We start from the raw sequence: 24537 nt of genomic DNA, 5'->3' as shown, positions 1-24537 counted from the left end.
ACTTTGACCTTGATCTTCCCACCCTCTCAAATGGGGAGAAATAAATAATTGCTTTTTAAGCTTCCCAGTATTTTGTTATAGCAGCTAGAACCGATTACGGCAGCAAGTAAAAGGACTTCGTGAATATTAAAATGAAATAATGTATGCAAAGTGGTCTAGGAATACTAGCTTTATCATGTATATCACCATTACCATTTTTCATAACAAAATGGCATAGGAGTTATTTTCCCACCTAATCCAATTCCAAATGAAGCCACTGGACTTTGATCCAGCAGGCAGAGGCTATAGACTTCCAGATGAAGTGGTACCCAGATTTACAGGTAGCTTGTGGCCATTTTAAGACTCTACATAGACCTTTAGCTGCTCTGTGAATGATTTTTCTGGCCCATCATGAGATTTATACCCCTGTGCCATCAATACCATCCCCTTTTAGGGGGGCCAAGTCAATCTTGACCAGTCATTTACATCTTGAACCATTCTGAAATCCATGTGGATTTTCTCTTCCTAGAGGCCTGTAAAAACATGAATAACAGGTGATGTCACTGAAAACTGACACAGGAATGGAGAGCTCAGAGAGCCTGAAAAGGAGCCAGGCAATCAGAGGAAAAATGATACCAACGGTGGAGGAGGCCAGCCTTTGTCCAGGGGCTGGGAGCAGAGCCAGCCAGAGTTCTTTCTGGAACCTGCTCAGGATGGAGTCTTGGAAAAAGAGTCGATATGGTCAGCCATGAGCTGTGTGGAAGCAGGATGGATTTGGATTCTAGTAGAACTACATTTAAATTTCAGCTTTACAAATTTATAACTGAAGAATTAGGTTCAATTCCCTGAGATTCCATTTTCCAAACCACCAAATGGGCATTGTAAAGGAACCCTCGCCACAAAGATAGGGTGAAGGTGTCATGAGGCTACATTTACAAAGTACTTTTTTTTTTTTTTTTTTTTTTTGCAATTGGAGGCTGGCAAGCACAAGAGGAAAGTGTTGTGGAGTCAGGAGGAGCTGGTTAGAATGCTGTTTGGCCTCCTACCTGATTGACTTGCAGCAAATCACTTTACTACTCTGAGTTTCACTTTCCTTGTCTTGAAATAATATCAGAACATCCAGCCCCAATTGATTACAGTCACTACATGAGGTAACACACATACAAGAGTTGAGCGCAGGCCACAGAGCAAAGTATGAGCTCGGCAAAGAGAGGGTGTTGCTTTGTAAATCTGATTCTTATCCACCCCAAACTGCGCCCAGAGGAGAAATGTTCACTTATGTCGGCTCAGTTGTATGATGGAGTGCTGCATTCTTCAGGGTCCTAGCAAGAAACCGTTGTCATCACCACAGCGGGTAAGTTAAGAAATTAAGTGATAACAGCACCACAAATATATTAAAGTAATACAATCTCAAATAAAAATAACACATGCATGAATTATTTACAGGTGCAGTTGGAGCCTGACTGAAGATGGTGTGACTTACGGTTTGTATTTTTTTTCTTAAGCAGTTTTTATTATAATCGAAATATTAAGACAAGTAAAAAATAACATTGCAGGAGCTAGGGTTGTGGCTCAGTGGCAGAGCGCTTGCCTTGCACATGTGAGGCACTGGGTTCGATCCTCAGCACCACATAAAAATGAATAAGCAAAGTAAAGATATTGCATCCATCTATAACTAAAAAATATTTTTAAAAATAACCTTGAAATCAGGACATGGTATCAGTCAATAAAAAAGAAGAAACTCCTACAGTATGAAGAGATATGAAATAGGGAGGTTGTTTTCATTTAGAAATGCTAAATTTTCTTGAAACAGGACAAATAAAATACAGTGCTCTAAATATGCATAATTATGAAAATAAAGAAGAGCATCTGAACATTTACACTATTAGCATAGCAGACTCCATTGCTCCTATTTAACAGCCTTACTAACACAGGCCTACTCCCTTTCCAAGCTTAAACGACAATCTCCTCTCCGGAATACCAGTACAGCATAACTTTACATAGTTTATTTTGAAAGTTACCACCTACAGAGATATTAACACCTTGTCAATCTATTCTTCCCAACCATTCTTCACATGTACTTCTGCTGGAATGAATTTCCTTGGCTCGCAGGATAAGGTTATGCTATAGAAACTTCTCCCCAAAGCCACAAGTTCCCTTCTATGACCTATCCCTGCTACTCTTATCTCCTCTTCCCCACACTGAAATTCACCCTACCCCCAAAAAAATAGTGCAGTGCAATATAGCCTTGCTAGAAAAGGGTTTTGATGGATGTTCCAGGAGGCATGCTTTTTAAAAAGCTAACTCTGAACACCAGAGGTAATGGAAATTAATTGTGTTTTTGCATTTCATTTTGTGCTTTCATTAGGTCAAAAAGGTGTGCTCTGAGTACTTAATTTTTTGTTATGTGTATGGGTTTTTTTAAAAAATATTCAGATGCTCTGGGATATAATGGGAGTGAACAAAGTGAGGGTCAGAAGGGAAAGAGATGCAAGCTGGGGCCCGTGATTTGGCTAAGCTTCCAGCCCTCCTCCTGGCTCATTCTTTCACAGGAACTAACTATTGCTTCCTCAGCTGGCACCTGAGAGGCACCGCTCACCAATCAACTTAGGATTTTTTGACTTTACATTAATGCAGAGTGATCCACATTCAGTAAAAACTGTACTTTGAATTTGGATTCTTTCCTGGGCTGGTGAGAGTATGGTGTCTCACAATGCTGGGCAAGTCCTGCTCCCAGTCAGCCTCGGGATCCTGAGGGGAAACCATCAACCCTCTACAGTGGGCTGTGACCTGCGACAGTGCTGTTGAGCAAGGGTGTGTGGTAGGTCCCTGCACTGAGTACATGTTTGACTTTCAGTATTTTCTGATGGGTTTATTACAATGTAGCCCCATGTAAGCTGAGAAGCATAGGCCCAGGCAGGTTCCATCGACAACCACATGCAATAGTTTTGTATTGCAGAGAGAGCAGCAGCGGGATGTCAGTCATTTGGGATGGATAGAACTATTGTTCTAGTGTTTCTTTTTTTTAATATTTATTTTTTAGTTTTCGGCGGACACAACATCTTTATTTGTATGTGGTGCTGAGGATCGAACCCAGGCCGCACGCATGCCAGGCGAGTGCACTACCGCTTGAGCCACATCCCCAGCCCAGTTCTACTGTTTCTTTCTGAACCATGTGACACTGAGGTGTCTCCCAAAAGAACAGACAGAGGGTACATCTCCACCTTACTGATTTAAGTCATGGCCTTCAGACTTGCTCAGACCAATAGAATATGGTGGAGGACTTGATAGGAGCATGTGCCAGACCTGGCCTTCCATGCCACGCTCTTCCTTTTGTGGTTCTGTCATTTGCCATGAGAAGAACATGGCTCTGTTGGATCCTGAAAGGAGACCCACAGCAGGGAATCTAAACCCAACCAAAAGCCTGGACCAAGGTTAGCCAAGACCAAGGGAAAGTCAAAACCCACCTGCAAAGTCATGAATGCTTGTTCTCGTAGCCACTGAGATGTGGAGGTTGCTGGCTACCCCGTGGAACTGACAACGCACCCCTCTGGATTAGAGGGGACAAGGAGAGGTATGTTCCTGGACTGGACTGTCTGGCAGTCTTGTAAGAGTGGTGACTTGTTGTACAATGATACATGAAGCTGGCTTTCTAAATACCCATCAGGTCTCCTTGGTCACATACTAAGATGTTTATTCCCTACCTATTTTATAATTTCTGTGAGTAAAAAATAAAACCTTCATAACTGCTACCAAAAGAGAGGTGGGATGCAGTGCCTAGGAGCAGCCCTTTGGGTCATTACCTTGAGGATTTCCAACTCTCAGTTAGCTTGACTTCTCTCTCTTCCCATTTCTACCAGGACATTTAAATTCAGAGAGCCACATTGCCTGCCCCAGAAGGCTGCCACTTGGTAAAGACTAATATTGGTGTCCCTTTTAGTGTCTCCTGGGATTTCATCACACAAATACTTTTGGGCCATCATTTCTTCTTAAAGGGTAGGCTGATTGGCACCCCCCATAACAGCAATTCTGTGTCAATCCTGACACCTATGATTTAAACAGCTGTCCCACTCCAGGCTTGTGGTTAGGATCAAAATGTTACATAGTCATCCATGCATGCAATATAACAATATACTTTGGCCAATATCACTCCACAGTACCTTGGCCCTCCTACCCCTTGGTCCCTTTTCTCTACTGTTCTTTCTTTGATTTCCATGAGATCCACCCCACCTATTTTTCCCTTTTTCTTCTCTATCTCCCACATATGAGAGAAAACATACATCCCATATTTGTGCATCTAAGTTCTTTGGGGATGTTGGTGTGTAGGTTTTTTCCTTGATGTGTCCTTATTTGGTTTTGGTATGTGTGCAATACTGGCTTTATAAATTTTATAAATTTCATGGAGTATTTTGAAGAATTTTGGCATCACTTCTTCTTTAAAGGTTTTTGGTGGACCTCAGCTGGGAGTCCATCCAGCCCTGGGTTTTTCTTTGTTAGAGACAATAATGAAAAGCCTTCCATCTTATTACATGTTATTGGTTTGTTTAGGTTTCCTTTTTCTACAGTTTTGGTAGATCCTATTTATCTAGCTATGTATTCATTTCTTCCAGGTTTTCCAATGTATTGGAGTACAAGTTTTCAAAATAGTCTCTAATGATCTTCTGGATTTCTGTGATATCTATGGTGATTTTACCTATTTAATCTCTAATTTTATAAACTTGGCTTTTCTCCCCTTTTCTCTTGGTTATGTTAGCATGGGGGCTTATCAACCTTGTTTACCTTTTCAAAGAAACACTGTTTCATTGATCCTTTGGTTGTTATTTTTTATTCTCAAGTTCATTAATGTTGGCTCTGATCTTATTTCCTTCCTTCCTTCAGTGTTTGCTCCTCCACCATAGCCTGGATTTTACACCATTTCCCATTTACACGGTGCACGATGTGGGCTTCCTCAGTAGAGGGCGCTGAAGGGACACTGCAGGAAGCAGAGGCCTCTTGTGGTTAAGCTACTCACCATTGCTCTGTGATGCTGGGATGAGTCCATGTGAGGGCAGCGTGGATCAGGTGAGGAGATCTTCAGATCCTGAGGAAGGCTTTGGTCTCCAGGAAAATTTCACAACACTTTCCAAGCTGATCTTAGGTGATGGTGCACTCCTAGTGTATGGTCCAACTGTAGTGGGAGGCACTGGCTCCGAGTTCAGAACTTGGCAGTCCCTGGCCCCACTCATGCCCCACCTTCCTATGGTGGAAGAGCTGAAACACATCAGGTCTTTATCTTGGAGGAAAATTTCTAGAATATCAAGGAAGGACCAGCACAAGCCAGTTTTCAAGAGCCCCTGCTTGGCACAAAAGGAAAAGCATGGGTTGTGAAAAGTGGCTCCTAGAGTAAGGCGTAGGCATCCTTCTATTCTAAAGTACCCCAGTTGACTTAGGGGTGCAGCTAAGCAAGATCCACCACTGGAGCCTGAGGTCAGAATTTGAGCTGCTGCTTGCTCGCTGTATGCATTTGGAAAACCCCTTTCTTGGTTTTCTTCATTTATGACATAAGGACAAGTGGGAGTGGGCTCAATAGGGTCATGCAACCAAAGCCCAAGGACCTCAGCACAGTGCCCAGAACATACCAGGTCCTCAATCTATGGTAATTTTATACTTATTACCATTATTATTTGTGTTAGCTTTTTGGAGCTGTGACCAAAATACTCGACACAAACAACTTAGAGGAGGAAGGTTTTATTTTGTCTGATGATTTTCAGAGGATTCAGTTCATCTTCAGCCTGGTCAACTCAAGGCAGCCAGGAAGCAAAGTGAGAGAAAGAGGAAGTGTCCAAGGACAGGATAAAGCCTTCCAGGGCAGGTGACCAGTGACCTACTTCCTCCAACTACATCCGTCTCCCAGCAGGGCATCCACTTATCAATGGATTAAGTCAGTGGTGAGGTCAGAGTCCTCACGATCTGATCCCTGCCTAAGAGCCCCACCTCTGAACCTTGCTGCATTGGGGACCACCCTTTCCACACATGAGCTTGGGGGACACTGCAGGTCAGAACCATAGCATCATTTATTTTCTGCTGTCAAGCAAGCATCTCCCATTCTCCAGTCTCCTGTGGACTCAGCACTTCATCTCTGACAGTGGGGAATCCCCTCTTCTAGCTTAATAGGCACGTGTCCCAAGTCAGAAAATGTGGATCTTAAAGAGACGGTGCTGTTTACCTGAATGGTAATTCACAACTACACTGCCCTTGCCAGGCGAATATTCTCAAGGGTCCCCCCTTTCTGGCCTTTGGACCTATCTTGGTTTTATCCCATTTCCAAGATCTCTAGGCTCCCATGAATGTTGAAAGCAGCCTTCAGGCCCTAAGAGGATCTTGGCCGCCAGCCCTGTTGTGCACATCCCACTATGGTTCCCCTTGCTCATGCCACTCCAGGCCAGTGGGTCTACTCTCTCTTTGTCACACTCTCAGAGGGCACACTCATACCTCAGGGCCTTTGTGCTTGCTGGTTTTTTTACTCAAACTGCTCTACCTCTGGGCCCACCTCCACTGACCACCCTATTTCAGAATACAAACCCCATTTTTGCCCATTTTAAGAATGCAGTTTAGCATTTGCCACGTTTCAAGCATTATGTTAAGTCTTGATATAGAATTCCTTAAAACTGTAGTTAGGAAATAAGAATGACCTTTCTCCCGCCTCTCTTCCCAGCACCATTTCTTTTAATATTGTTTAATTATCAATGGCTCTTTATTTTTATTTATTTATATGTGGTGCTGAGAATCAAACCCAGTGCCTCACACATGCTAGACAAGTGCTCTACCACTGAGCCAGGACCCCAGCCCCCCAGCACCATTTTTGGCTTTTGCCACACTTTGACATTTTAGTGTTCATGAGGGTTCAAATACAAGATCTTTTTTTTAATTAAAAGTTTATTTATTTTGGTTGTAGGTGGACACAATACCTTTATTTTTATGCTGAGGATGGAACCCAGTGCCTCACGCATGCTAAGCAAGTGCTCCACCTCTGAGCCACAACCCCAGCCCACAAGATCTTCAAGTACAAGATCTTCCGGCTCCTTTTCAGAGCAGGCCATGTTCACGTCGTGCTCACCCCTGAAGCTGGAGAACCAAGAACTTCCCGAGTCCATAGAGCAGACCCACCTGTGCAAATCACTCATGTTGGGGCTATCCGTTAACTTCTGTACCATGCTCTGGTACAGATATTAATGCACATTTTTATATATGCACATTCCCAAATGCCCATGTTTGGAGCCAGGTTTCATTTGAAGGTCACCATAATTTGTATTATATCTCCTGATTCAATGAAAGTTTTCTTTATATGTGTTTATAAAAAATGAAAAAAAAAATTTTTTTAAGAGAGAGAATGCAGATACAGGCTCAGAAAATGGCAGTGGCAGCCCCACCATCTCTACACAACTTGCTCGCGCCCAGCCAGCACCCATCAGACATTCCATGAAGGATGCTTGCCCTCTCGGTCCCAAGCAGCAGGTGGATGGTGGCTTTGGGCATGGGGCGGGCCGGGGCGGGCCAGGGCTGGTTGGCTCCGCGCACCCTCCTGCCTGCCTCGGGCCATTCTTTTTTTTTTTTTAATTTTTTTTAATATTTATTTTCTAGTTCTCGGCAGACACAACATCTTTGTTGGTATGTGGTGCTGAGGATTGAACCCGGGCCGCACGCATGCCAGGCGAGCGCGCTACCGCTTGAGCCACATCCCCAGCCCCTGCCTCGGGCCTTTCAGAGGGTGTGTTCCAGAGGGCGGGGCCGCGCGCCATGACGTCACGACCTGGGCGGTCTTTGTCGTTCGCCCCGCCCCGCGCAGCTGCAGCAGCGCACCTAGCCGCGGAGCCGCTGCCTCCACCGCCGCCGCCTTCCCCGCCGCCGCCGCCTGCGACAGGACCTGAGCCTAGAGGACGCTGCGCGAGCCATGGCTGCGGCCCCCGCGGGTAAGGTGGGCGCAGGCGGGAGGGAGGACAGCCCCGGTCTCTCCCACCGCGTCCTCACCCGCGCCCTCCGGCTTGTCCCCCAGGGGCGGAGACCCGGCAGAAGCTGCTGCGCACCGTGAAGAAGGAGGTAGGTGCCCGGCGCCCCTGCGGGAGGGCGCAGCCGCCTGGGGAGTGGGGGGACAGCGGCTCCTGGAAGGATGCTCCTTGGTGGCGGGGGCCGCCAACGTTGGAGGCGGGCTCATCGGGGTTGCATCTACCTCCACAGGCCTGTAGGTGTGGCCTGTGAGTTTGGGGGTTGCAGGGCTGGAGGTGTGGGGGTACCTCTGGCGTGTTTGAGCTGTGTGTAGGGGTGGGTGCCATACCTTGAGGTGCCTGGCGAGACCCTGTCCTATGGAGGAACAGGTGTGTGGGTCTCAGTGAGGAGATCATATAGGAGAGACAAGCTCCCTGGGACAGGCAGGCCTGTTGGGGCAGGGGACTATAATAAATCGGGCTGCCAAAAGGGGCCCAGCCTTCAGCAAAGGGGAGAGATACAGTTTGAAAACAAAACAAACTGCACCCCCATGTTCCCAGTTTTTGGAGCCACTTCCAGGAGCTGGGAGGCCCCTCCATGATGGTCCCAGGTCAGTGTCTGTGGACTGCTCCCTTGGCAGGCAGGGTCTCCTCATCCCTATCTCCTCACTGACAGACAGGCCTCAGTTCTCCCTCTGCCCTGGGCCAGTTAGCCCAGTTAGCCCAGCCTCTGGATTTATAGCCAGCCACCTCCTGTATGTGCGTCTGTCTGAAGATGTCCAAACGTATTTCTAGGCATTGTATGTATGTGTATCTGTGTGTGTGAACTGTTTTTGTGAGTCTGTGTGATGCTAAGTATGAGTAAATAATAAGGATGTGATTGTGTGTGTGTGTGTTTGTGTGGTGTGTGTATTGCCCTCCTCTTTTCACCACCTGCCCCCCATCACTTAGCCTGGCACCCCTTTGCAGCCATGTTTGCATCTTGTGAGGTGCCAGCTCAAGATCTTGCATGGCTGTAGACCTTGTGGGCCAGCCTGGTCCTTGTGTGTGCATGGGAGTGGGTGTACATGTACGCGTATGTTTATTAGGGGTGGGTGTACATGTACGTGTGTGTTTATTAGGGGTGGCAGCACTGAGCACCACTGAGGAGCCCCTCCCCATGAGAAAGCAGGCAGCCCTCTACTGCAGCCTGGAGGCTGGGACCTGTTGCTGTCCCCAGCTTAGGGGTAGCATGGTTGTGCACACAAGCGTTGGGTGTGTATTTTTCTTTTTCTTTTTTTTTAAGAATCAGCTCCAGGGCTGGTTGCGCATTCTAGTGTTTTTGAATAAGGATATGTGCAAGATATCTGGGATCCCTCAGAAAGCCCAGAGGTTTTCTGTTCAGTCCTGGTTTGTAAGGAAATGCCAGGTTGGTCCAATTGAGGAGGGCAGAATTGAAAAATGGCAGTCAAGAGAGTGTCAGCAAAGCATCTGGGAGGGCTCAGGTTCTGGTCCCAGATCTGTCACCAGCTCCCTCAGAACCCTGCCCAAGTCCCTTCCCTTCTCTAGGACTCTTTCTTGTATGCAGAAGGAGGCATTTGTCCTGATGTCCCAGTCTAATCCTTGTCAGTGTAGCATGGTTTAGAGGGCAGGTTGTGGGGCATGCATTGCCCCAAGTGGCCAGAGATCTGGGCTTCTGTCCTGGGGTCATACAGGTTTGGAGTTGGAATGAGCCTTCTGTGTGGCTATAGGCTGAGGCCAGCTCCTGCTCAGAGGGACTGCTCCTCATCCTGCTTGGTGCAACTCGCTAGGTTGTCCAGATCTGTTGAACTCCAGATCTGGAATCACAGTTGCAAATTGGTGGTGCTTTCTAAATTCTGCATTGCTGGGGGCCCTCATTCTAGAAATAAGGGTTTCCATTTACCAGTAGACAGTACGTGCCATGCTCTGAGTATACCATAGGCTAATGAGGTAGGTAGGTTGAGTCCACTTCACACACAATCAACTGAGCCTCGAAGGGAGGAATGACTTGCCCAAGAGCATCCAGCGAAGAAGGGGCAGATTCAGGACTTACCGCCGAGATCTGTCTGACATCAGAGCCAAGCTCTTACCCACCCCCATACCATAAATGCTTCCATCGACACCTACATGGTGCCACAACCTTGGAATATGAGGGGGACATAGTTTTCAATGTATAAATGGGAATCCTGTGACCTGGAGAGGGTAAGCCATGTTTCAAGGACACAGATCCACTGGAGGGGAACTGGTTCAAATTTGCTGTCTTTGAGCTCTCTTTAGAGTATGGGTTCCCCTAAGAGATTGCTAAAATAAATAAATAAGTAAGAATGAATGAATCTGTGTCCCCAAAGCAAACCTCCTACATTCTTTCCTTCCATTGCTCACCTCCTTGGCAAGGAACATTTCTTCCAGTGTCAGAGAGCCAGTCTTTGGTGGGTTGGACGTCAAAGCTCTTGTTTAGAAATCTGAGTGCCGAATCATCTTTCCTCTCCCTCTTGGGTTCAGAGGAGCCATGTCCTTGACTGTTACAGCACAGCCTCACCCTTCTTTTTGGAAGGTGTATCTTATCAGCTTCCCTAGATAAGCTGGGTAGCTTGCAAGCTTGAGCTGAGCCTCTGCAGCCACTAAGGGCCTGGCACAGTCTATGAGGCTGGAAAATCTGTTCAGTGCTGACCTGAGAAACCATCAGGACCCAGGACCAATGAAACTGGTCAAGAAGGTACATTGGGCTCAACCAAAACTGGGTTCAAGTCCTGGAGGCTTTTTAAATGTTTTTTTTTTTTTTTTTTTTTTTTAATGAGGATTGTGTGTCCAACATGAGCTTGGTTTCATAAACACAGCAGTGAAGCAGACAGACTCAACCTCTGCCCTTCTGGGGCTGGCATTCTCCTGGAAGAGACAGACCCTGGAAGATTCTCAAGAATAATTATGAGGATCATTACAGAAGGCACTGGGCACCAACAAAGCATCAGATTGGGCAGGGGGGGTCGGGTGCAGATAGCGGTGTAGCTTAGAGGTAGAGCACTTGCCTGGCATGCAGGAGACCTTGGGTTCTATCACCAACAGAGAGAGAGAGAAAGAGAGAGAGATGACCAGGACATCAGGGACAGCTTCCCTGAGGATGTGATGTACAAGAAGATACATGAAAGCTGAGTAGGCCTTTTAGGTGGAGGTGTGAAGTAGCTGGAGGAGAGGGAAATCCATTCTGTAGGTGCTGGAGGCTTTGTTGCTGGATGGTGCATGGTGAATTTGAAGGAAGTGAAGTAGCTGGAGCAGAGAGGAAGGAGAACTGTGTAGGCTGCAGAAGAAACAGGGTGTGTGGTCTTAGTCTAAGAGCAAAGGGGAAAGAATGGGGAGAAGGATTCTGGGATTATGGAGGGAAGGAAGGGGGGGCTGAGATTGGTGGCTCCTTAGTCGGACCATCTTAGATAAGCACCTATCTCTATCTTCAGTGTCAGAGTTTGGGTTTATTCACAGTGGGAATGAAAATTACTCACCTGGCAGGATCAACCAGGTGAAAACACCCACCGTGTTCACCTGAGCTTCTCCAGGGCAGGGTTATCGCTTGTCTCTCTTCCCCATGTGCCACCAAGGCAAAGCTGGAGACAGGTGGCCTCAGCATGATTTCCCCTGGTTAAGTCCCACCAGCTCTGTCATGGCTCCTACCTGGCTAGCTTGTCTCCCTGACACCCCTTAATTTTGTTTTGTTTCCCAGAGTGAGCAGGGACTGGCTTCCCGTTGCCTCGACAACTGCCATTAAAGGAAGCAGCCATGTGATGCCAGTTGATAACGGAAGCCAAGTGACTAACTGCCTTGTTTTCCTGCCTCTGGCTGGGCTGGGAGGCCTCTTAATTGGAAAGGAGAAGGCAGGGGCTTGTGGGTGGCAGATGAGAGCCAGGGAGGAGGCAGGGAGATGAGGCAGGGCCTACAGGGGAAGGTGTTTTTACATCTGTAAACTGGGGCTGTTGGGAGGCATGTCACTGCAGAGCCATCTGCACAGCTGCCCAGCAGAGTGTGTTTGGGGAAGTGATCCTCCCAGCCCAGGATGGGGTGCTGGAGGCAGGCCAGGAAGGCTGGGGGTACTTGCTGTTTCCAAGGGAACTCCATGGTTTGACTCCAACCCAGTCTTTCTTCATGAACCAGGGCAGTAGTTTTGTCCTTCCCGCAAAGTTGGGTCACCAGATAATATATATATATATATATATGGTGACCCTACCCAGGGCACTTTTGGCAATGTCTGAAGCATTTTAGTTGTCACAGCATCCAGCAGGAAGAGGCCAGGCATGGAGCTCACAACATCCTGCACTACACAAGACTTTTCCCACCCCAACCACGTTATCCACAGGGAGGATTCAGCCCAGAATATTAGCATTGCCTAATTCCTCCCAGTTCATGGCAGGGTTACAGGGTGCTGGGCACCAAGCCAAGAAGATCCCAAGCCAGATCTCCTTCACTCCCCACCACAGCCCCACGAGGAGAACCCTCATCTCCTTTACTAGATTTGTGAGGAGCCAGAGGGACAGAGGTGTGAAGCAGCCTACTTTGAGATCACACGGCCAGTATGGAGCAGTTAGGATTCAAGCACCATTTTCACAGGCTCTTGTGGCCCTGGCAAGAGAGGGCAGCTAGAGGGAGCTTTGAACTTCAGCCAAGACCCCAGGAACATGACTTGAGGACAGGTACGTGCAGAGGAAGGAGATGAGGCAGGAGGCTGCCTCCTCCCAGTCTGTGCAGGACTGGATGAGCCAGGCTGCAGCACTTGTGCTCGCCTCAGCAGGGAGCAAGAGCTATAGGAGATGGAAGAGCAAGAGAGGGTTTGCTTAGAGCTCTCCTCCAGGAGGTCTCAGCTGACCGCAAGAAGGAGGGTGGACACTGTCTGCTGGATCATAAAAGAAAACTTCCTTCTTTCCCCTCTCCCTCCTTGCCCTCCTTCCATAAATATTTATTGAGCATCTACTGTGTCCCAGACCCTGTTCCAGAAGATGCAGATTGAGCACTTATTCACATGCTTTCATTGAATGTACAATCCAGCCTGGGAACATGTAGATAAATAATACATATCAAAGGTGATATATAGGGAAAGTGATATATATGATAAAAGTGCCATAGGAAATATAAAGGCTGGAAGAGAGGGAAGGGGCTCAGCAGAGGTAGTGGTCAGCTTGGTCTCTCTGAGGGGATAATGTTTGAGCAGAGCGTTGAAGGAAGGGAGGACATACACTTGTTCAGGAAGGGTGTTCCTGGCAGAATTATCAACACCTGCAAAGACCTTGAGCTGGGAAGACAGAGTAGCAAGGTGGCCAATGAAACCAGAGCAGAGTGAAGGAGAGTGACGATGAGGTCAGAGAAAGAACAGGGCCCACCATGCCGAGCCTCTTGGCTGCTGAAGTCTTTGGTCCTCACTCTGGGTAACATGAGAGCCCTGGGGGAGTTTGGACCAGAGGAGGAACATGCAAGTATCAGGGACAAGTGGGAGGAAGCACGGTCCCCAGGGTGTCAGGCCAGAGAGGAAACTTCTGCCTGTTCTTTGCAGAATTTTGACTCTGGGCTGCAAACTGCAGGCCCAGCCTTTATTCCCTTCCATGCAGAGGAGGCGCTGCAGAAGGTTTGGCAATTGGATGGGTCCAGAACCTCCAAGATGGACATTTCTGGGTCCCTGAGTCCTATTGGATTGACTTAAATGAGCCTGTGTGTGTAGGCTCACGGGGGCAGGACTTCTCATGAGCAATGCAGTCTTGTCCAAGTAATGCATTTTGAGGCTTTTTCAGGCCTCTGGCAGTGCAACTCCTGGGAGTTTCAGATAGTCCTGTGGCAGACTTGATGCTCTGGTTCTCAGTGGCAAGGGTGGCAAGAAGGGCCTGACTGTCTTGCTTCCTTGTGTCTCCTGTGCTGTTGAGTGTTGGGTGTCCCTGCAGCAGCCTCATGGGGTGCTGTAGGAGCTGGGGGGAGCATTTTATCATAGGTTAGCAAGTACTAAAGGTACTAAAGGGCACTTTTGTCACCTCTCAGGCCTTCAGTTTCTAAGGGTGCAGAACCCTAATGTGGCAGGACATGGCCTGAATCCTTATTCCTAAGCCTGTGTTCCTAACAACTATGACTCCTAGGAGATCCCTGCTCACAGCCCCTTGTTCCTGCTTTCTAAGCAGAGGGGGTTCTAGAGCTGCAAGAGTCTGAGAATCTCAGCTCATCTGATTGGCCAGCGCCACCCTCTGTGACTAGGCCCTGCCTGTTTTCTCTACTTGGAATTTGCCAAGTCTGCATTTAAGATGTAACAAAACATAGTAGCTGATAAGGCCTTGGGAGTCCTGCTCCCCTCCAGGAAACCCAGGGCTCAGCTAAAAATATTTTAAGAGAATAAAGGCTTAAAAAACAAAGAAAAAACATCAGAAACGGAGATTGTGGACAATCTCATTTAACTACCCCCATGCTCTGTGCAGTGAATAAAACACCTTCTCTTGGGGATTAGGAAATTGGGGCACAGAGATGACAGGTGACTTTCCAAAGGTCCCAGAGATGGTGAGTGGTTCACCCAGGGATCTGGCTGCAAACCGTGGTTTACCTTGCTCTGCAGCTGCAACCAACAGCCCACAGGTGGTTGTGACCTGGGAGTGTGGAGTTGGAGTTGGCAAAGGGCCAGACTTTGGAATCAGACAGTCCTGGGTTCAAATTGTGGTCCTGCCCACTTAGTAGCACCTGAACCTCTGGGATGACAGTCTCTTTCCCCTTATGCAGCAGTGTTGCTGACCTGTCCTAGTGGCACCATCTGTATGCAGGAAGGTGTGCTTGGCTCACTCCAGTGGGAGCAAGGTGGACTCAGCTGCAGGGGGTCAGTTTCTGCCCTCTGCTCACAGATGACTTTGCAGATGCTCTCAGAGCATGAGCTTGCTCACCTGGGTAAGCCCTGGGTGGGGGTGCTGCAGGCCCCAGAGCTGTGCTATATGTTGAATGCAAGGGGTATTTCTTGATGTCCAAAGGGACAAGCCCTTTGGGGGGAGCCTCCTGGCCCTGCCGTGGAGTTGTCCTGAGCCCCTGGATGAGGGGAGAGGTGGCATGTTGCCAGGGGAGCCCCACCACGAGCAGTGGGTGAACATGAGGAAGCTGGTCGTTCTGGGGTGTCTGGAGCTGGAGCCTGGGATGTGCTGGCTAGTGTCTGGGAGTGGGGGGAGATGGCGTGGAGATGGGGATCACGGTCACAGCTCCACAGTCTCATGGGTGACTGTCTGTGCATGGGGGGGGGTCAGCCTTATAGACTCTTAGCCATGATGCCCCCAGGTGAGCACCAGGGGAGCCTCCTTGGAGGGCTGTCTGAAGGACTGGACAGGACCACAAGTGGAGACGTGGATGTAGGAGCCTCGTCCCCAGGCCCTGAACACCCTCCTGGTTCTTGGCAAGCTGACCGGTCCTCACACTGTTGGGACAATTCCCGACACTTGTTGATAGCAAGACAGTGAACCATTAACCAGAGCCGGGCTGGAGCTAGCGCAGAGGCCTTTTTTTCTCCTTATGCCCCAACACCCGCCTTGAGGGCGGCAGGTTTGTTGCACTCTGACGACCCAGGCCACTGCTTTGTCCTTTTCATCCCCATGTCCCCTCCCTGTCGCCTGTTCTGGGGCTGCAGGATGCCCTCCAGCTCTGGCTCGGCTGTCATTACCTGTGCTGTATGGAGTGGCAGGAAGGGTAGAGGGTGGACAGTCCCCCCTGCAATGAATATGATCACTTACCAGCATCCTCCAAGCTCCTGCAGTCCTGGGGGAGCTGGGGAGACCACAGTGAGCACAGGGAAGGCCCCTGTCCTCCTGGAGCCCACGGTCTAGAAGGAGGGATTGAGAGAGGACAAGCAAACTGATGAAGAAATAGAATGAATTCAGAAATGGTTGAGGAGACAGAATGAGGGGAGAGAGGGTCAGGGTGTTCCTGGGTGGCAGTCAGAATGGGCTTCTCAGAGGAGGTGTCGTGAGCGCTGAGAGCTTATTGATGGACAGGAGCTGCTGGGCCAAGAAGTGGGAATGGCAGCGCAAAGGTGCTCAGGCAGCAAGCAGCTGGCAGACTTTGGGGAGTGAGGTGCAGGGAGGTAGGGACAGGTCAAGAACAGACAGAGAGATGGGCCCTCCTGACCCTGCGTCTTGCCCCATGGCCTCCTGGGGAAGCTTCTGAGCTGTCACCATCAGGCACCATCTCTGCAAAGACCCCAAAGCCCCTTGCAAGCCATGCTGTACTGAGCAGTGGAGAGGCAGGTTTGGAAATAGGCACTGGATCTGTTCGCCCTGAGCTCTGGCTGCCTGCCCTCAGCCTCCCCCACCCCCGTGCAGTCAAAGCACACTTTCTCCTCTTTTTCCTCCTTCTTTTTCTTTTCTTTTTTTGGTCCTGGGGATTGAATCCAGGGGTGCTGAACTACTGAGCCACATCCCCAGATTAGTTTTTTCTTTATTTTATTTACAGACCAGGTCTCGATGAGTTACTTAGGGCTTCACTAAGTTGCTGAGGATGGCTTTGAACTCTTGGTCCTCCTGCCTCAGACACCCAGCCACTAGGATTGTAGGCGTGGGCCACCTGCCTGGCTCTCTTTTTCTTTTTTAATGGACAATTTTGAAGAGCAGTTTTTGGTTGACAGCAGAATGGAGGGGAAGGTACAAGGATTTCCCCAGTGTCCCCCTCCCTGCACGTGCACAGTCTCCTCTGCCGTCAGTGCCCACCAGAGAGGCACATTTGTTACAATTCAGGAACACACGTCATTGTCACTTGGAGGCTGTGACTTACCTCAGTCTTCACTCTTGCTGATGCACATTCTGTGGGCTTGGGCGGTTGTATACTGACCTGTACCACCTTTGCCCTCTCGCACGGCATTTCCACTGCCCAGATGCCCTGATGCTCCCCCTGCTCATCTTATCCCCTTCCAGCCCCTGGTGACCCCTGATCTCTGCCCTGTCTCTTTAGCCTTCTCCTTTCCCGATGCCATCCGGTTGGATCATGTCATCTGCAGCCTTTGCAGATCAGCCTCTTCGCTTAGTAATAAGCATTGAAAGGTGGAGATTTGTCTTTGTTAGGACTGTGCTCTTTGGAGGTCTTGCTTGTGGCTGGAGAGAGGTGGGAAGTGCCAGGTGTGCTGGGAGAGCTTGACTGTGAAAATTGTTGGCCTAGGGCAGAAGTGGCAGGTGCTGCTGGGCCCTGGCTCTGGGAGCAGGGAATTGGCCATGACCATGACGTTCAGCTGCAGTGAGCTGAGGGAGCAGGTGCACTGGCCACCTAGACAGAGCAACCTGGGGCTCCAACAGATGCAAAGTGCAGTCTCCTCACAGGCCCTATAGGCCTTGCCTCCCCAGGTCAGCAGCCTCTTAGGGAACTTGGGAATGGTAACAGCGACACCTAGGTTGCATAGTTGCTGGGAATCTTTGGACTTGCATGGGAAGCACCCACTCCTAGGAAGCACCCATAGGGATCTATTGAATGAGTAATAAGTGCACCTACTGTGTTTCAGGCTTGGTGTGGGACAGATAAGCCAGAGTTTGAATTCCCACCCTGGCATTTCACGCTGCGTATTCTGTGGCAAGTCATTTCATCTGACCATGACTCAGATTCCTCATCTATAAAAAGGGGGTGTACCCATCTCATTGAGTTACCATGAAGAGTTGAAAAAATCATGTCCCTGAGCATGGGCCAGAAACAGTGAGCACTGTAGAGGTCGGTGCTGGGTGGTGCTACTAAAACAAGTGTACGGACATTTAACTATGCAGCAGCTATTGCCTTCGATGCTTAAAAGGTCCTGTGACCTCTCCTATCCTGGGAGGTAGGTATCTTACAGGACCTTATAATATCTAATGCAATGCAAGTGCTATATGAACAATTGTTATGCTCTGTTATTTAGGGAATAAGTTGAGAAAAATAACAACTTTTAAAAATATTTTCAATACCAGTTTGTTGAATCTGCAGATATAGAACAGTTGTATACGGAGGGTCATCTGATCCTCTTATGCCTCTGACACAGAAACTAATATCGCCCATTTCACTGGTGGTGAAGGTGAGGCCAAGGGAAAGGACATGAGTTATGGGTTAGCTGAGGCCATGCCTGTAAGAGCTGGAGTTGGAATTCTGGAAGTTTGGTTCCAGAGCCTGGTGTGCATAACCATGCATTGGAGGCCTGTCAATAGGGATTTGGAAGGGGAGGGCATCAACTTGAGGTGGGGGCCTTGGAGAAGAATGAGGAGTTGGTTGTGGCTCAGGAATTCATCCAGAGCTGGGGACAGATTGGAGTGGGAGGAGGTCAAGTGGAGGGACTGTATGAGGAAGCGGGAATCCTGTGGGTCAGGCAGAAGGAAGGACACCTGTGAGCAGCTCAGGGTGCGGGGAGGGAGAGGACAGGATTCAGAGGGAAAGGAACACTGAGCCACCCATGGAAACAGCCAGGTCTGGCAGGTTGGCACTGCCCCTTCCAGTCTGTGCCTTAAACTTCCCCAAATCCTCCCATCCTCACCACCACCACTGGCCCTGCTCCAGCCCCTCCCAGCCCCTCTCCCCTCCTCCCTGCCTTGCCCATAACAAGTGAAAAAACTCAAAGCTGACAGCCATTTCCACATAGTGCTTTCTCTGCACCTTGTCCATCCATCTGTTCTTGACTCCAAGTTATCTCTAGGGAAAGCACAAGGCCTCTCTACTTTAGAGGTGGAGAAACTGAGGCCCAGAGAAGTAATTTCTGCCTCTCTTTCAGATCTTGAGCCATCACCCCCTCCAGGAAGCTCTCCTTGACTTCCCCGCTGCCCTGTCAGGTCTGGTTTCTTGGTCATTTGTTCCCATAGAACCAAGCTTTTTGCTGTAGGGAACCAGCCTTAGGCTGTCACTGTTATCCATTCTCATGGTTCAGCTCATGTCTCTCTCACTGTGCGTTCAGGAGACACCAGAGAAACACAGTTAAGCATGGACAGCAGCAAAGAGCCTGCAACGCTCCAGGCCACCTTCAAAAGATGCTTTTACTAAAAGAGATCTCCTTTATAAATCTGAAATTTAGATTTATCTGAGCATCCCATAGTTTATCTGCAAGTCCTACCCCAAATCCAAAAGATTTGTTGTCTGTTCCTTTGTAGAAAAACTCCAGCGACTCTGGTCTTAAACTTGTCAGTGTGATCGGCAGCGAAGAGAGCTTGGTGGGGCAGAGACCCAGGAGCATGGGCTGCTGATGTTCGTGGGAGGGATGTGATCAGAGTGGTCACCAACATATATTGAGTGCCTACTGCATGCTGTGGCTCCAGGTCTTCCTGGGAAAGATGGGTGTTAAACAGATAAGCCCAGAGATGTTTGCCCTAAAAGGAGCAAGCAGGGTGCGAGGGGAGGTGGCTCGCAGGAGACCCTATTTTAGACAGGGTGATCAGGCAGCCCCTCCATGAAGGAGAAGTGTGGACCCCTGAATGAGAGGACACTGCTGTCTGGGACGCCTATTACAAGCACTCGCGGTGTGCCTGGCCTTGTTCTGAGCTGGGCAGGCCTTGCTCACAGAGCCTCCCAGAGCATCCCTGTAAAGTGTGCAGGCAGCATTCCTTTGTCACTACCAGGAAACTGAGGTCTGAGGTCACCCAAGAGCAGAGCTGGAGCTTGACCTGGCCTGCCTGGCAGCTCCTGAGGTCTCGTTCCTGCTTGTGCCTCCCTTGACTTGGGCCAGCTGTGGGCTGGGCCCTGCTGAGCCCCTCTCCCTGTGTCTTCTGTCCGCCTCACAGCAGTTCTGTACCCTAGGGCCTGGCAGCCCCATGCGGGGCTCAGACGAATAAACAGGACCCAGCACAGCAGGGCAGGGAGGATGTGACCTGACTGTGAGCCTGGCCGGGCATGAGGGTACCTGGACATGTGCAAGTGGCAGGTGTGAGGAACCCATGACTGGCCAGGTTTCCCGTCTGCCCTAACTCCCTCCTGAGGTTAATTCTACTTTTATGCTGTTTAAATATTTGCAGGTGGAGGGAGGGCAGGATCTCAGCGTGGCTTCTGAATGGAGGCAGGGTGGGGTGGGAGGTGGTCAGAGGCTTGTGGTGGAGGGGTGGGGCAGCGCCCAGCAGGCAAGCTATGCCTGCTGGTCTGGGCCCGGAAGCTCAGGCAAGAGGGAGCCGCACTGAAGAGCTTCTCCACAGCTAGCTCTCACCTAGTGAGCACCTCACGTCAGCCATGCGTGAGCCCCGGAGTCCGTGTCTCCCCAAGCTCGTGTCTTTGTCGTGTGTAGTTTGTGGGGCCCATCCTGAGTGTCAGGCACTGTCTTGCTGATCTCAGTCCAGCCTTACATCCTCCTATAGGTCAGGCTGCTGCTACCACTTAACAGACTGTGAATGGAAACATGCCCCAAATCACACAGACAGTGAGTGGCCAAGGATCCAACCCCAGGCCAGCGACTCTGTATTCTGACATCTGCCCTGAATGCTAATGAGCTGGCTCCAAAAAGAGTGAGCTCCCCATCATTGGAGGAAGCAAGCAGATGCTGGGCAGCCTTGTAAGGAGTAAGATCTTCCTGACCACTCTGACCTTTGGTCCCCCTCTCTGGAAGAGGCTCACAGGGTGTGGATAGCAGAGTCTGACCCAGGAAGCCTCACGATGAGTCTCCTGACTTACAATTCAATGTTTCTTTTGGTCCCAAGTTGGGGAGACTGAAGGGTCCCTTTTCACAGGTTTCAGGCATCTTGGGTTTCAAGATGACCCAGTACTGGATGGGGCTGGAGATGAAGCTTCACAGAGACCTGGGTTCAAGCCCCAGCTGTGTCCTTTCCTGGCAGTGTGACCCTGGGAGTTGTGCATAAACCCTCTGAGACTTGATTAAACATCTTGTATTTCTTTTGATGCTGGGGATGGAACCCAGGGCCTCACATGTGCTGTATCGCTGAGCTGCCCCAGATGTATGTACCTTTAAAAAGAGGATAATCATTAGTACTCTTGTGAGGACTGAATAAAGCCCTTGGCACATAGTAGATGCTCAGTAAGCCTCCTCTCACTCTAAGCTGGAGAAGTAACAAAAGCATTTGTTCTAAATGGCCTTTGCTTTCTGCTGTGGACAAGATATCTATTAGGATGAGGCCCTTGGTCTGCCTCCTGCCGCCTCTGTATAACCGTGTGTGGGTTATCTTTTAAGATCTGTGCCTCAGTTTCCCCACCTGTAAAGTGGAATCATTTGGAAATAACCTCATTAGAACTGTGCTTACACACAGTCCCTGGCACAGAGTGAGTGCTCCGAAATAATGAGTGCTGAGCACTGCCATCATAAAGTCCCCACTGTGTGCAAGCCCTTCCTGCTGTTTCACACAGTACATCTCATGTAATGTCCCTGCCGATCTTCACAGAGGAGCCCCTGAGATGCCAGCAGGGCATGACTGGCTACACTCAATGCAGGATCGGAGTGGCTGCGCTGGGGCGCTGGGGCAGGTCTGGGTGGCTCCAGAGTGGCACCACCCTCTCCTCTGCACTTCCTGAGGGAGGCCGGTTCCTGGATTCCTGGGACAGAGCCTAGAAAAGCATGCTGGTCGTGCTGAGCAGGGGGCTGCGCTGAGCCAGGGGGCCGCGCTGAACCAGGGGACCTTGCTGCCGTCACTGCCCCAGCCCACCCCTGTTGGGGAGAAAGAGATGAGCTAGATTCTGGTTCTTCCTCCCCCAGGGCTGTAGCCCCTACCTGCCCACACTCTGGTCCGTCCCAGGTGGTTTCCTCCCCTTGGGGTGGACAGCAGCCTCTTTCTGATGCATGGAGAGAGTCTCACAGCCACCTTCTGTGCTGGGCATCTGTCCCCAGCCCTAGTCACCAGCCTTTTTAATTTCCTCTCCTGGCCTCGGGCTACCTGTGGTTATTAACTTCCGCTGAGATCCTGATAGCTAGGCTTTCGAGGCGGGAGGTCCTCACCTGCACACACCCGTGGTGCTGGCTCCCCACCTCCATTTGTCACCCTGCCCTGGATCTGTGCCCAGGTGAGAGGCTTGGGGCCAGACAGCCCTGGGCTCCTCCCCATGTGACCCAGGGGAGGGCTTAACCTCTCTTGAGTTCCAAGATCCACAGCTGGAAGCAGATGGCCTTCTCCACTCTGCACGCTCAGACTTGAGAGGGTTTGTGCATAGAGTCAGGATGCAGTAGGAATCAGATGGTCCCCCAAACTCAGCCATGACGGCAGGCAGCGTTAACAGGGGGACTGTGGACTCCGGTGGGAAGTAGGCTGGGAATCTGCAAAGCAGGACGTAGCACCCTGTGGCTGGTAACATCGGGGAGCCAGGGATCATCACAACCCTTAGGGCTGGAAGTGACAGTGTAGGGAGGGGGTCCTGCAAGAGTCCTGGCTGAATTTCTTCCTTCCCCAGGGAAGCTGGAGACAGCTCCTTGTTCCTTTCCTTTCCTCTTCCTTTCCTCTTCCTCCTCCACATTCCGTCTCCTTCCTCTTCCTCTTACCCTCCAGTTCTCTAATCCAATTTGGGCATCTCTCAGAATCACCTGGAAGGCTTGAGAAATGCCCCACATTTTCCGGCTCAGTAGTTCTTGGGTGGGACCCAGGAATTTGCATTTCTAACCTGGTCCAGGGGAGGCGGGCGCAGCAGGACCAGGAGTGGGGCATCTGCTAGGCACCTCATCAGCCCCAGGACTCCATGGACTAGGAGCCCCTCAGGGGCAGGACCCTCTGATTCCGTCCCTGTAGCTCCCCAAAGCCCTGCCCTCTGTACCCGAGGGCTGGTGAGAGGGCCCAGCCTCCACCTCCTGCCCAAGTGAATTCAGGGGCAGTTGCACCTCCATTCGAAGCATTTGTACCTGGCCTGTGTTCACCGCTGTTCTGACCGTCCACGCAGCAGCATGGCAGTCCTGGTTGAGGGGGGCTCGTGTGCAGGGGGTTTATGAGGCACACTCTTGGGATGGATAGCAGGAAAGGAAAGTCAGCAAATGGGAGTGGGCAGGGACAGTAGACCATGAGGCCATCTCAGTGGAAGCCCTGATGTCCCTCTGAGGGAGCTGGGACTGCCTGTCCAGCTGTCCTGAGAGGGGAGAAGGTGCTGGCCCCCATCAGTGGTTGGATGTGGCCACGCTGGGAAGGAGTGAGACTGGGAGGAGGCTCTGTGCACCTGGGGGCACCCCTGACCTTCAAAGCTGCAGCCGAGTGTGGGTGGCTCAACTGTGGGGATGAGGATGTGATAATAACAATGACGCTGAGGGCAGACGTGCCACAGAACACGCCATTTAACAAACAGATGTATTCTGTGTTGGTTCTGGAGGCAGAAATCCCAGATCGAGCTGTCTGGTCGGTTCCTACTGCGGTCTGTGACCTGGGTCTGCTCTGGCCCCACTCTTTAGCATGGAGAAGGCCACCTCCTCCCTGTGTCCACACATGGTCTTCCCAGGGTGGGTGTCTGTGTCCTGGTGCCCTCTTCTTGTGAGGACACCAGTCATTTCAGATTAAGTCCACCCTAATGACCTCATTTTACCTCAGTCACCTCGGTGAAGGCCTCATCTTCTGGGCAGCCAATTCTGAGCAACCAGGAGTTAAGAACATTTCAATATATGAATTTGGGGTTCAGGAGAAAGACTCAACTCAGCCCATCAGAGTGGGAGAGGTGACATTGCAGGATCAGATTCCCAGGGTTGGGAGAGGAGTGATAGGAAAGGAAGGGCAGGAGGTGGCATCCTAGAAAGTGGAAGTCGGGCAGGTCTTTGAAGCCTGAATGGTAAGGGGCAGCCCAAGGCCACTGACTGGATGGTGACAAGGAAGACTTTCCCTGCCTGGCCCCTCCCTTCCTCCCTGAACTCCGAGTGAGAGCTGAGGATTTGGCTGTTCCGAGGGAGCTCATTGCTTCTTTCTGGGGACGTGGAGCAGATGGGGCCTGGTGCTCTCTGCAGCCACCATAAGGGAGGACACAGGTGGGCGGCAGGGCCTGCGTCAGAGCCACTCCAGAGAGTGACAGGCAGATGGCGGCTTCTGGAGAACAGGAGGACATTGGCAGGAGAGCGACAACCTGCCTAAGAAGGGTCAGCCATGGAAAGGGCTGGAGTGTGCGCCTTTGGGCGGGAGCCATGTTAGCAGGGGTCCCAGAGACTGCCGCCTAGGCCTGAGGCTGGGCCAGGGTGCAGAGTGGGCCGGCCTGGCAGAGGCACACATTCACCATTTATTGAGTACCTACTGTGCGCCAGAACTCGGGGTGCAGGTTACCTTAGTGCTAAAGCAGGGAGTCGCAGAGTGCTTGTCCTCACAGGGTTCAGAACCTGGCAGGGGAGCTAGGTGCGGACCACAGCACTGCAAGTCTGATCAGTGTTGGGAATGCAGCTGTTGTGGGAATGTCAGCAAGGGAATTTAACGTCCTGAAGGATGACACTCCAGCCAGGGCCAGAAAAACGGTAACAGGAAGCAGGTGAGGCTCCAGGCAGAGGTGACATTTGTCACAGGCTCATTATGTGCCGGGCTCTGCACTTAGGACCTGATGTTCCCTACCTTGTTCAGAGAGGTGATGTGATTTGCCTGAGGGAACACAGCTAGTCACTACAAGGACCAGGATATGGCAACTGGAAATGGAAAAATCTTTTTAAGTCCGAATTCCAGCTCTGCCTTTTCCTGGCTCTGTGACACTGGCTGGGCCACTTCACCTCCCTGAGCCTCGGTTTTCCCATCTGTAAAACAAG

At 50.4% G+C, this 24537-nt stretch overlaps 1 protein-coding gene across 1 annotated transcript in view; it reads left to right on the top strand.

Moving 5' to 3' along the window:
- The first annotated feature begins 7850 nt into the window (after positions 1-7850).
- Sgsm1 (small G protein signaling modulator 1) overlaps positions 7851-24537 on the top strand; it is a 70914-nt gene continuing 54227 nt past the window's right edge. The window contains exons 1-2 of the mRNA XM_026408529.2: positions 7851-7928; positions 8012-8055. Coding sequence (XP_026264314.2) covers positions 7910-7928; positions 8012-8055 — 63 coding nt within the window. The 5' untranslated portion in view covers positions 7851-7909. The remainder of the gene's footprint in view (positions 7929-8011; positions 8056-24537) is intronic.

The sequence above is a fragment of the Urocitellus parryii genome, chromosome 3 (genome assembly GCF_045843805.1).
Source record: "Urocitellus parryii isolate mUroPar1 chromosome 3, mUroPar1.hap1, whole genome shotgun sequence".
Taxonomy (NCBI): Eukaryota; Metazoa; Chordata; class Mammalia; order Rodentia; family Sciuridae; genus Urocitellus; species Urocitellus parryii.
Note: the sequence above shows the minus strand (reverse complement) of the source record. Positions and strands in the feature narration are given on the sequence as shown.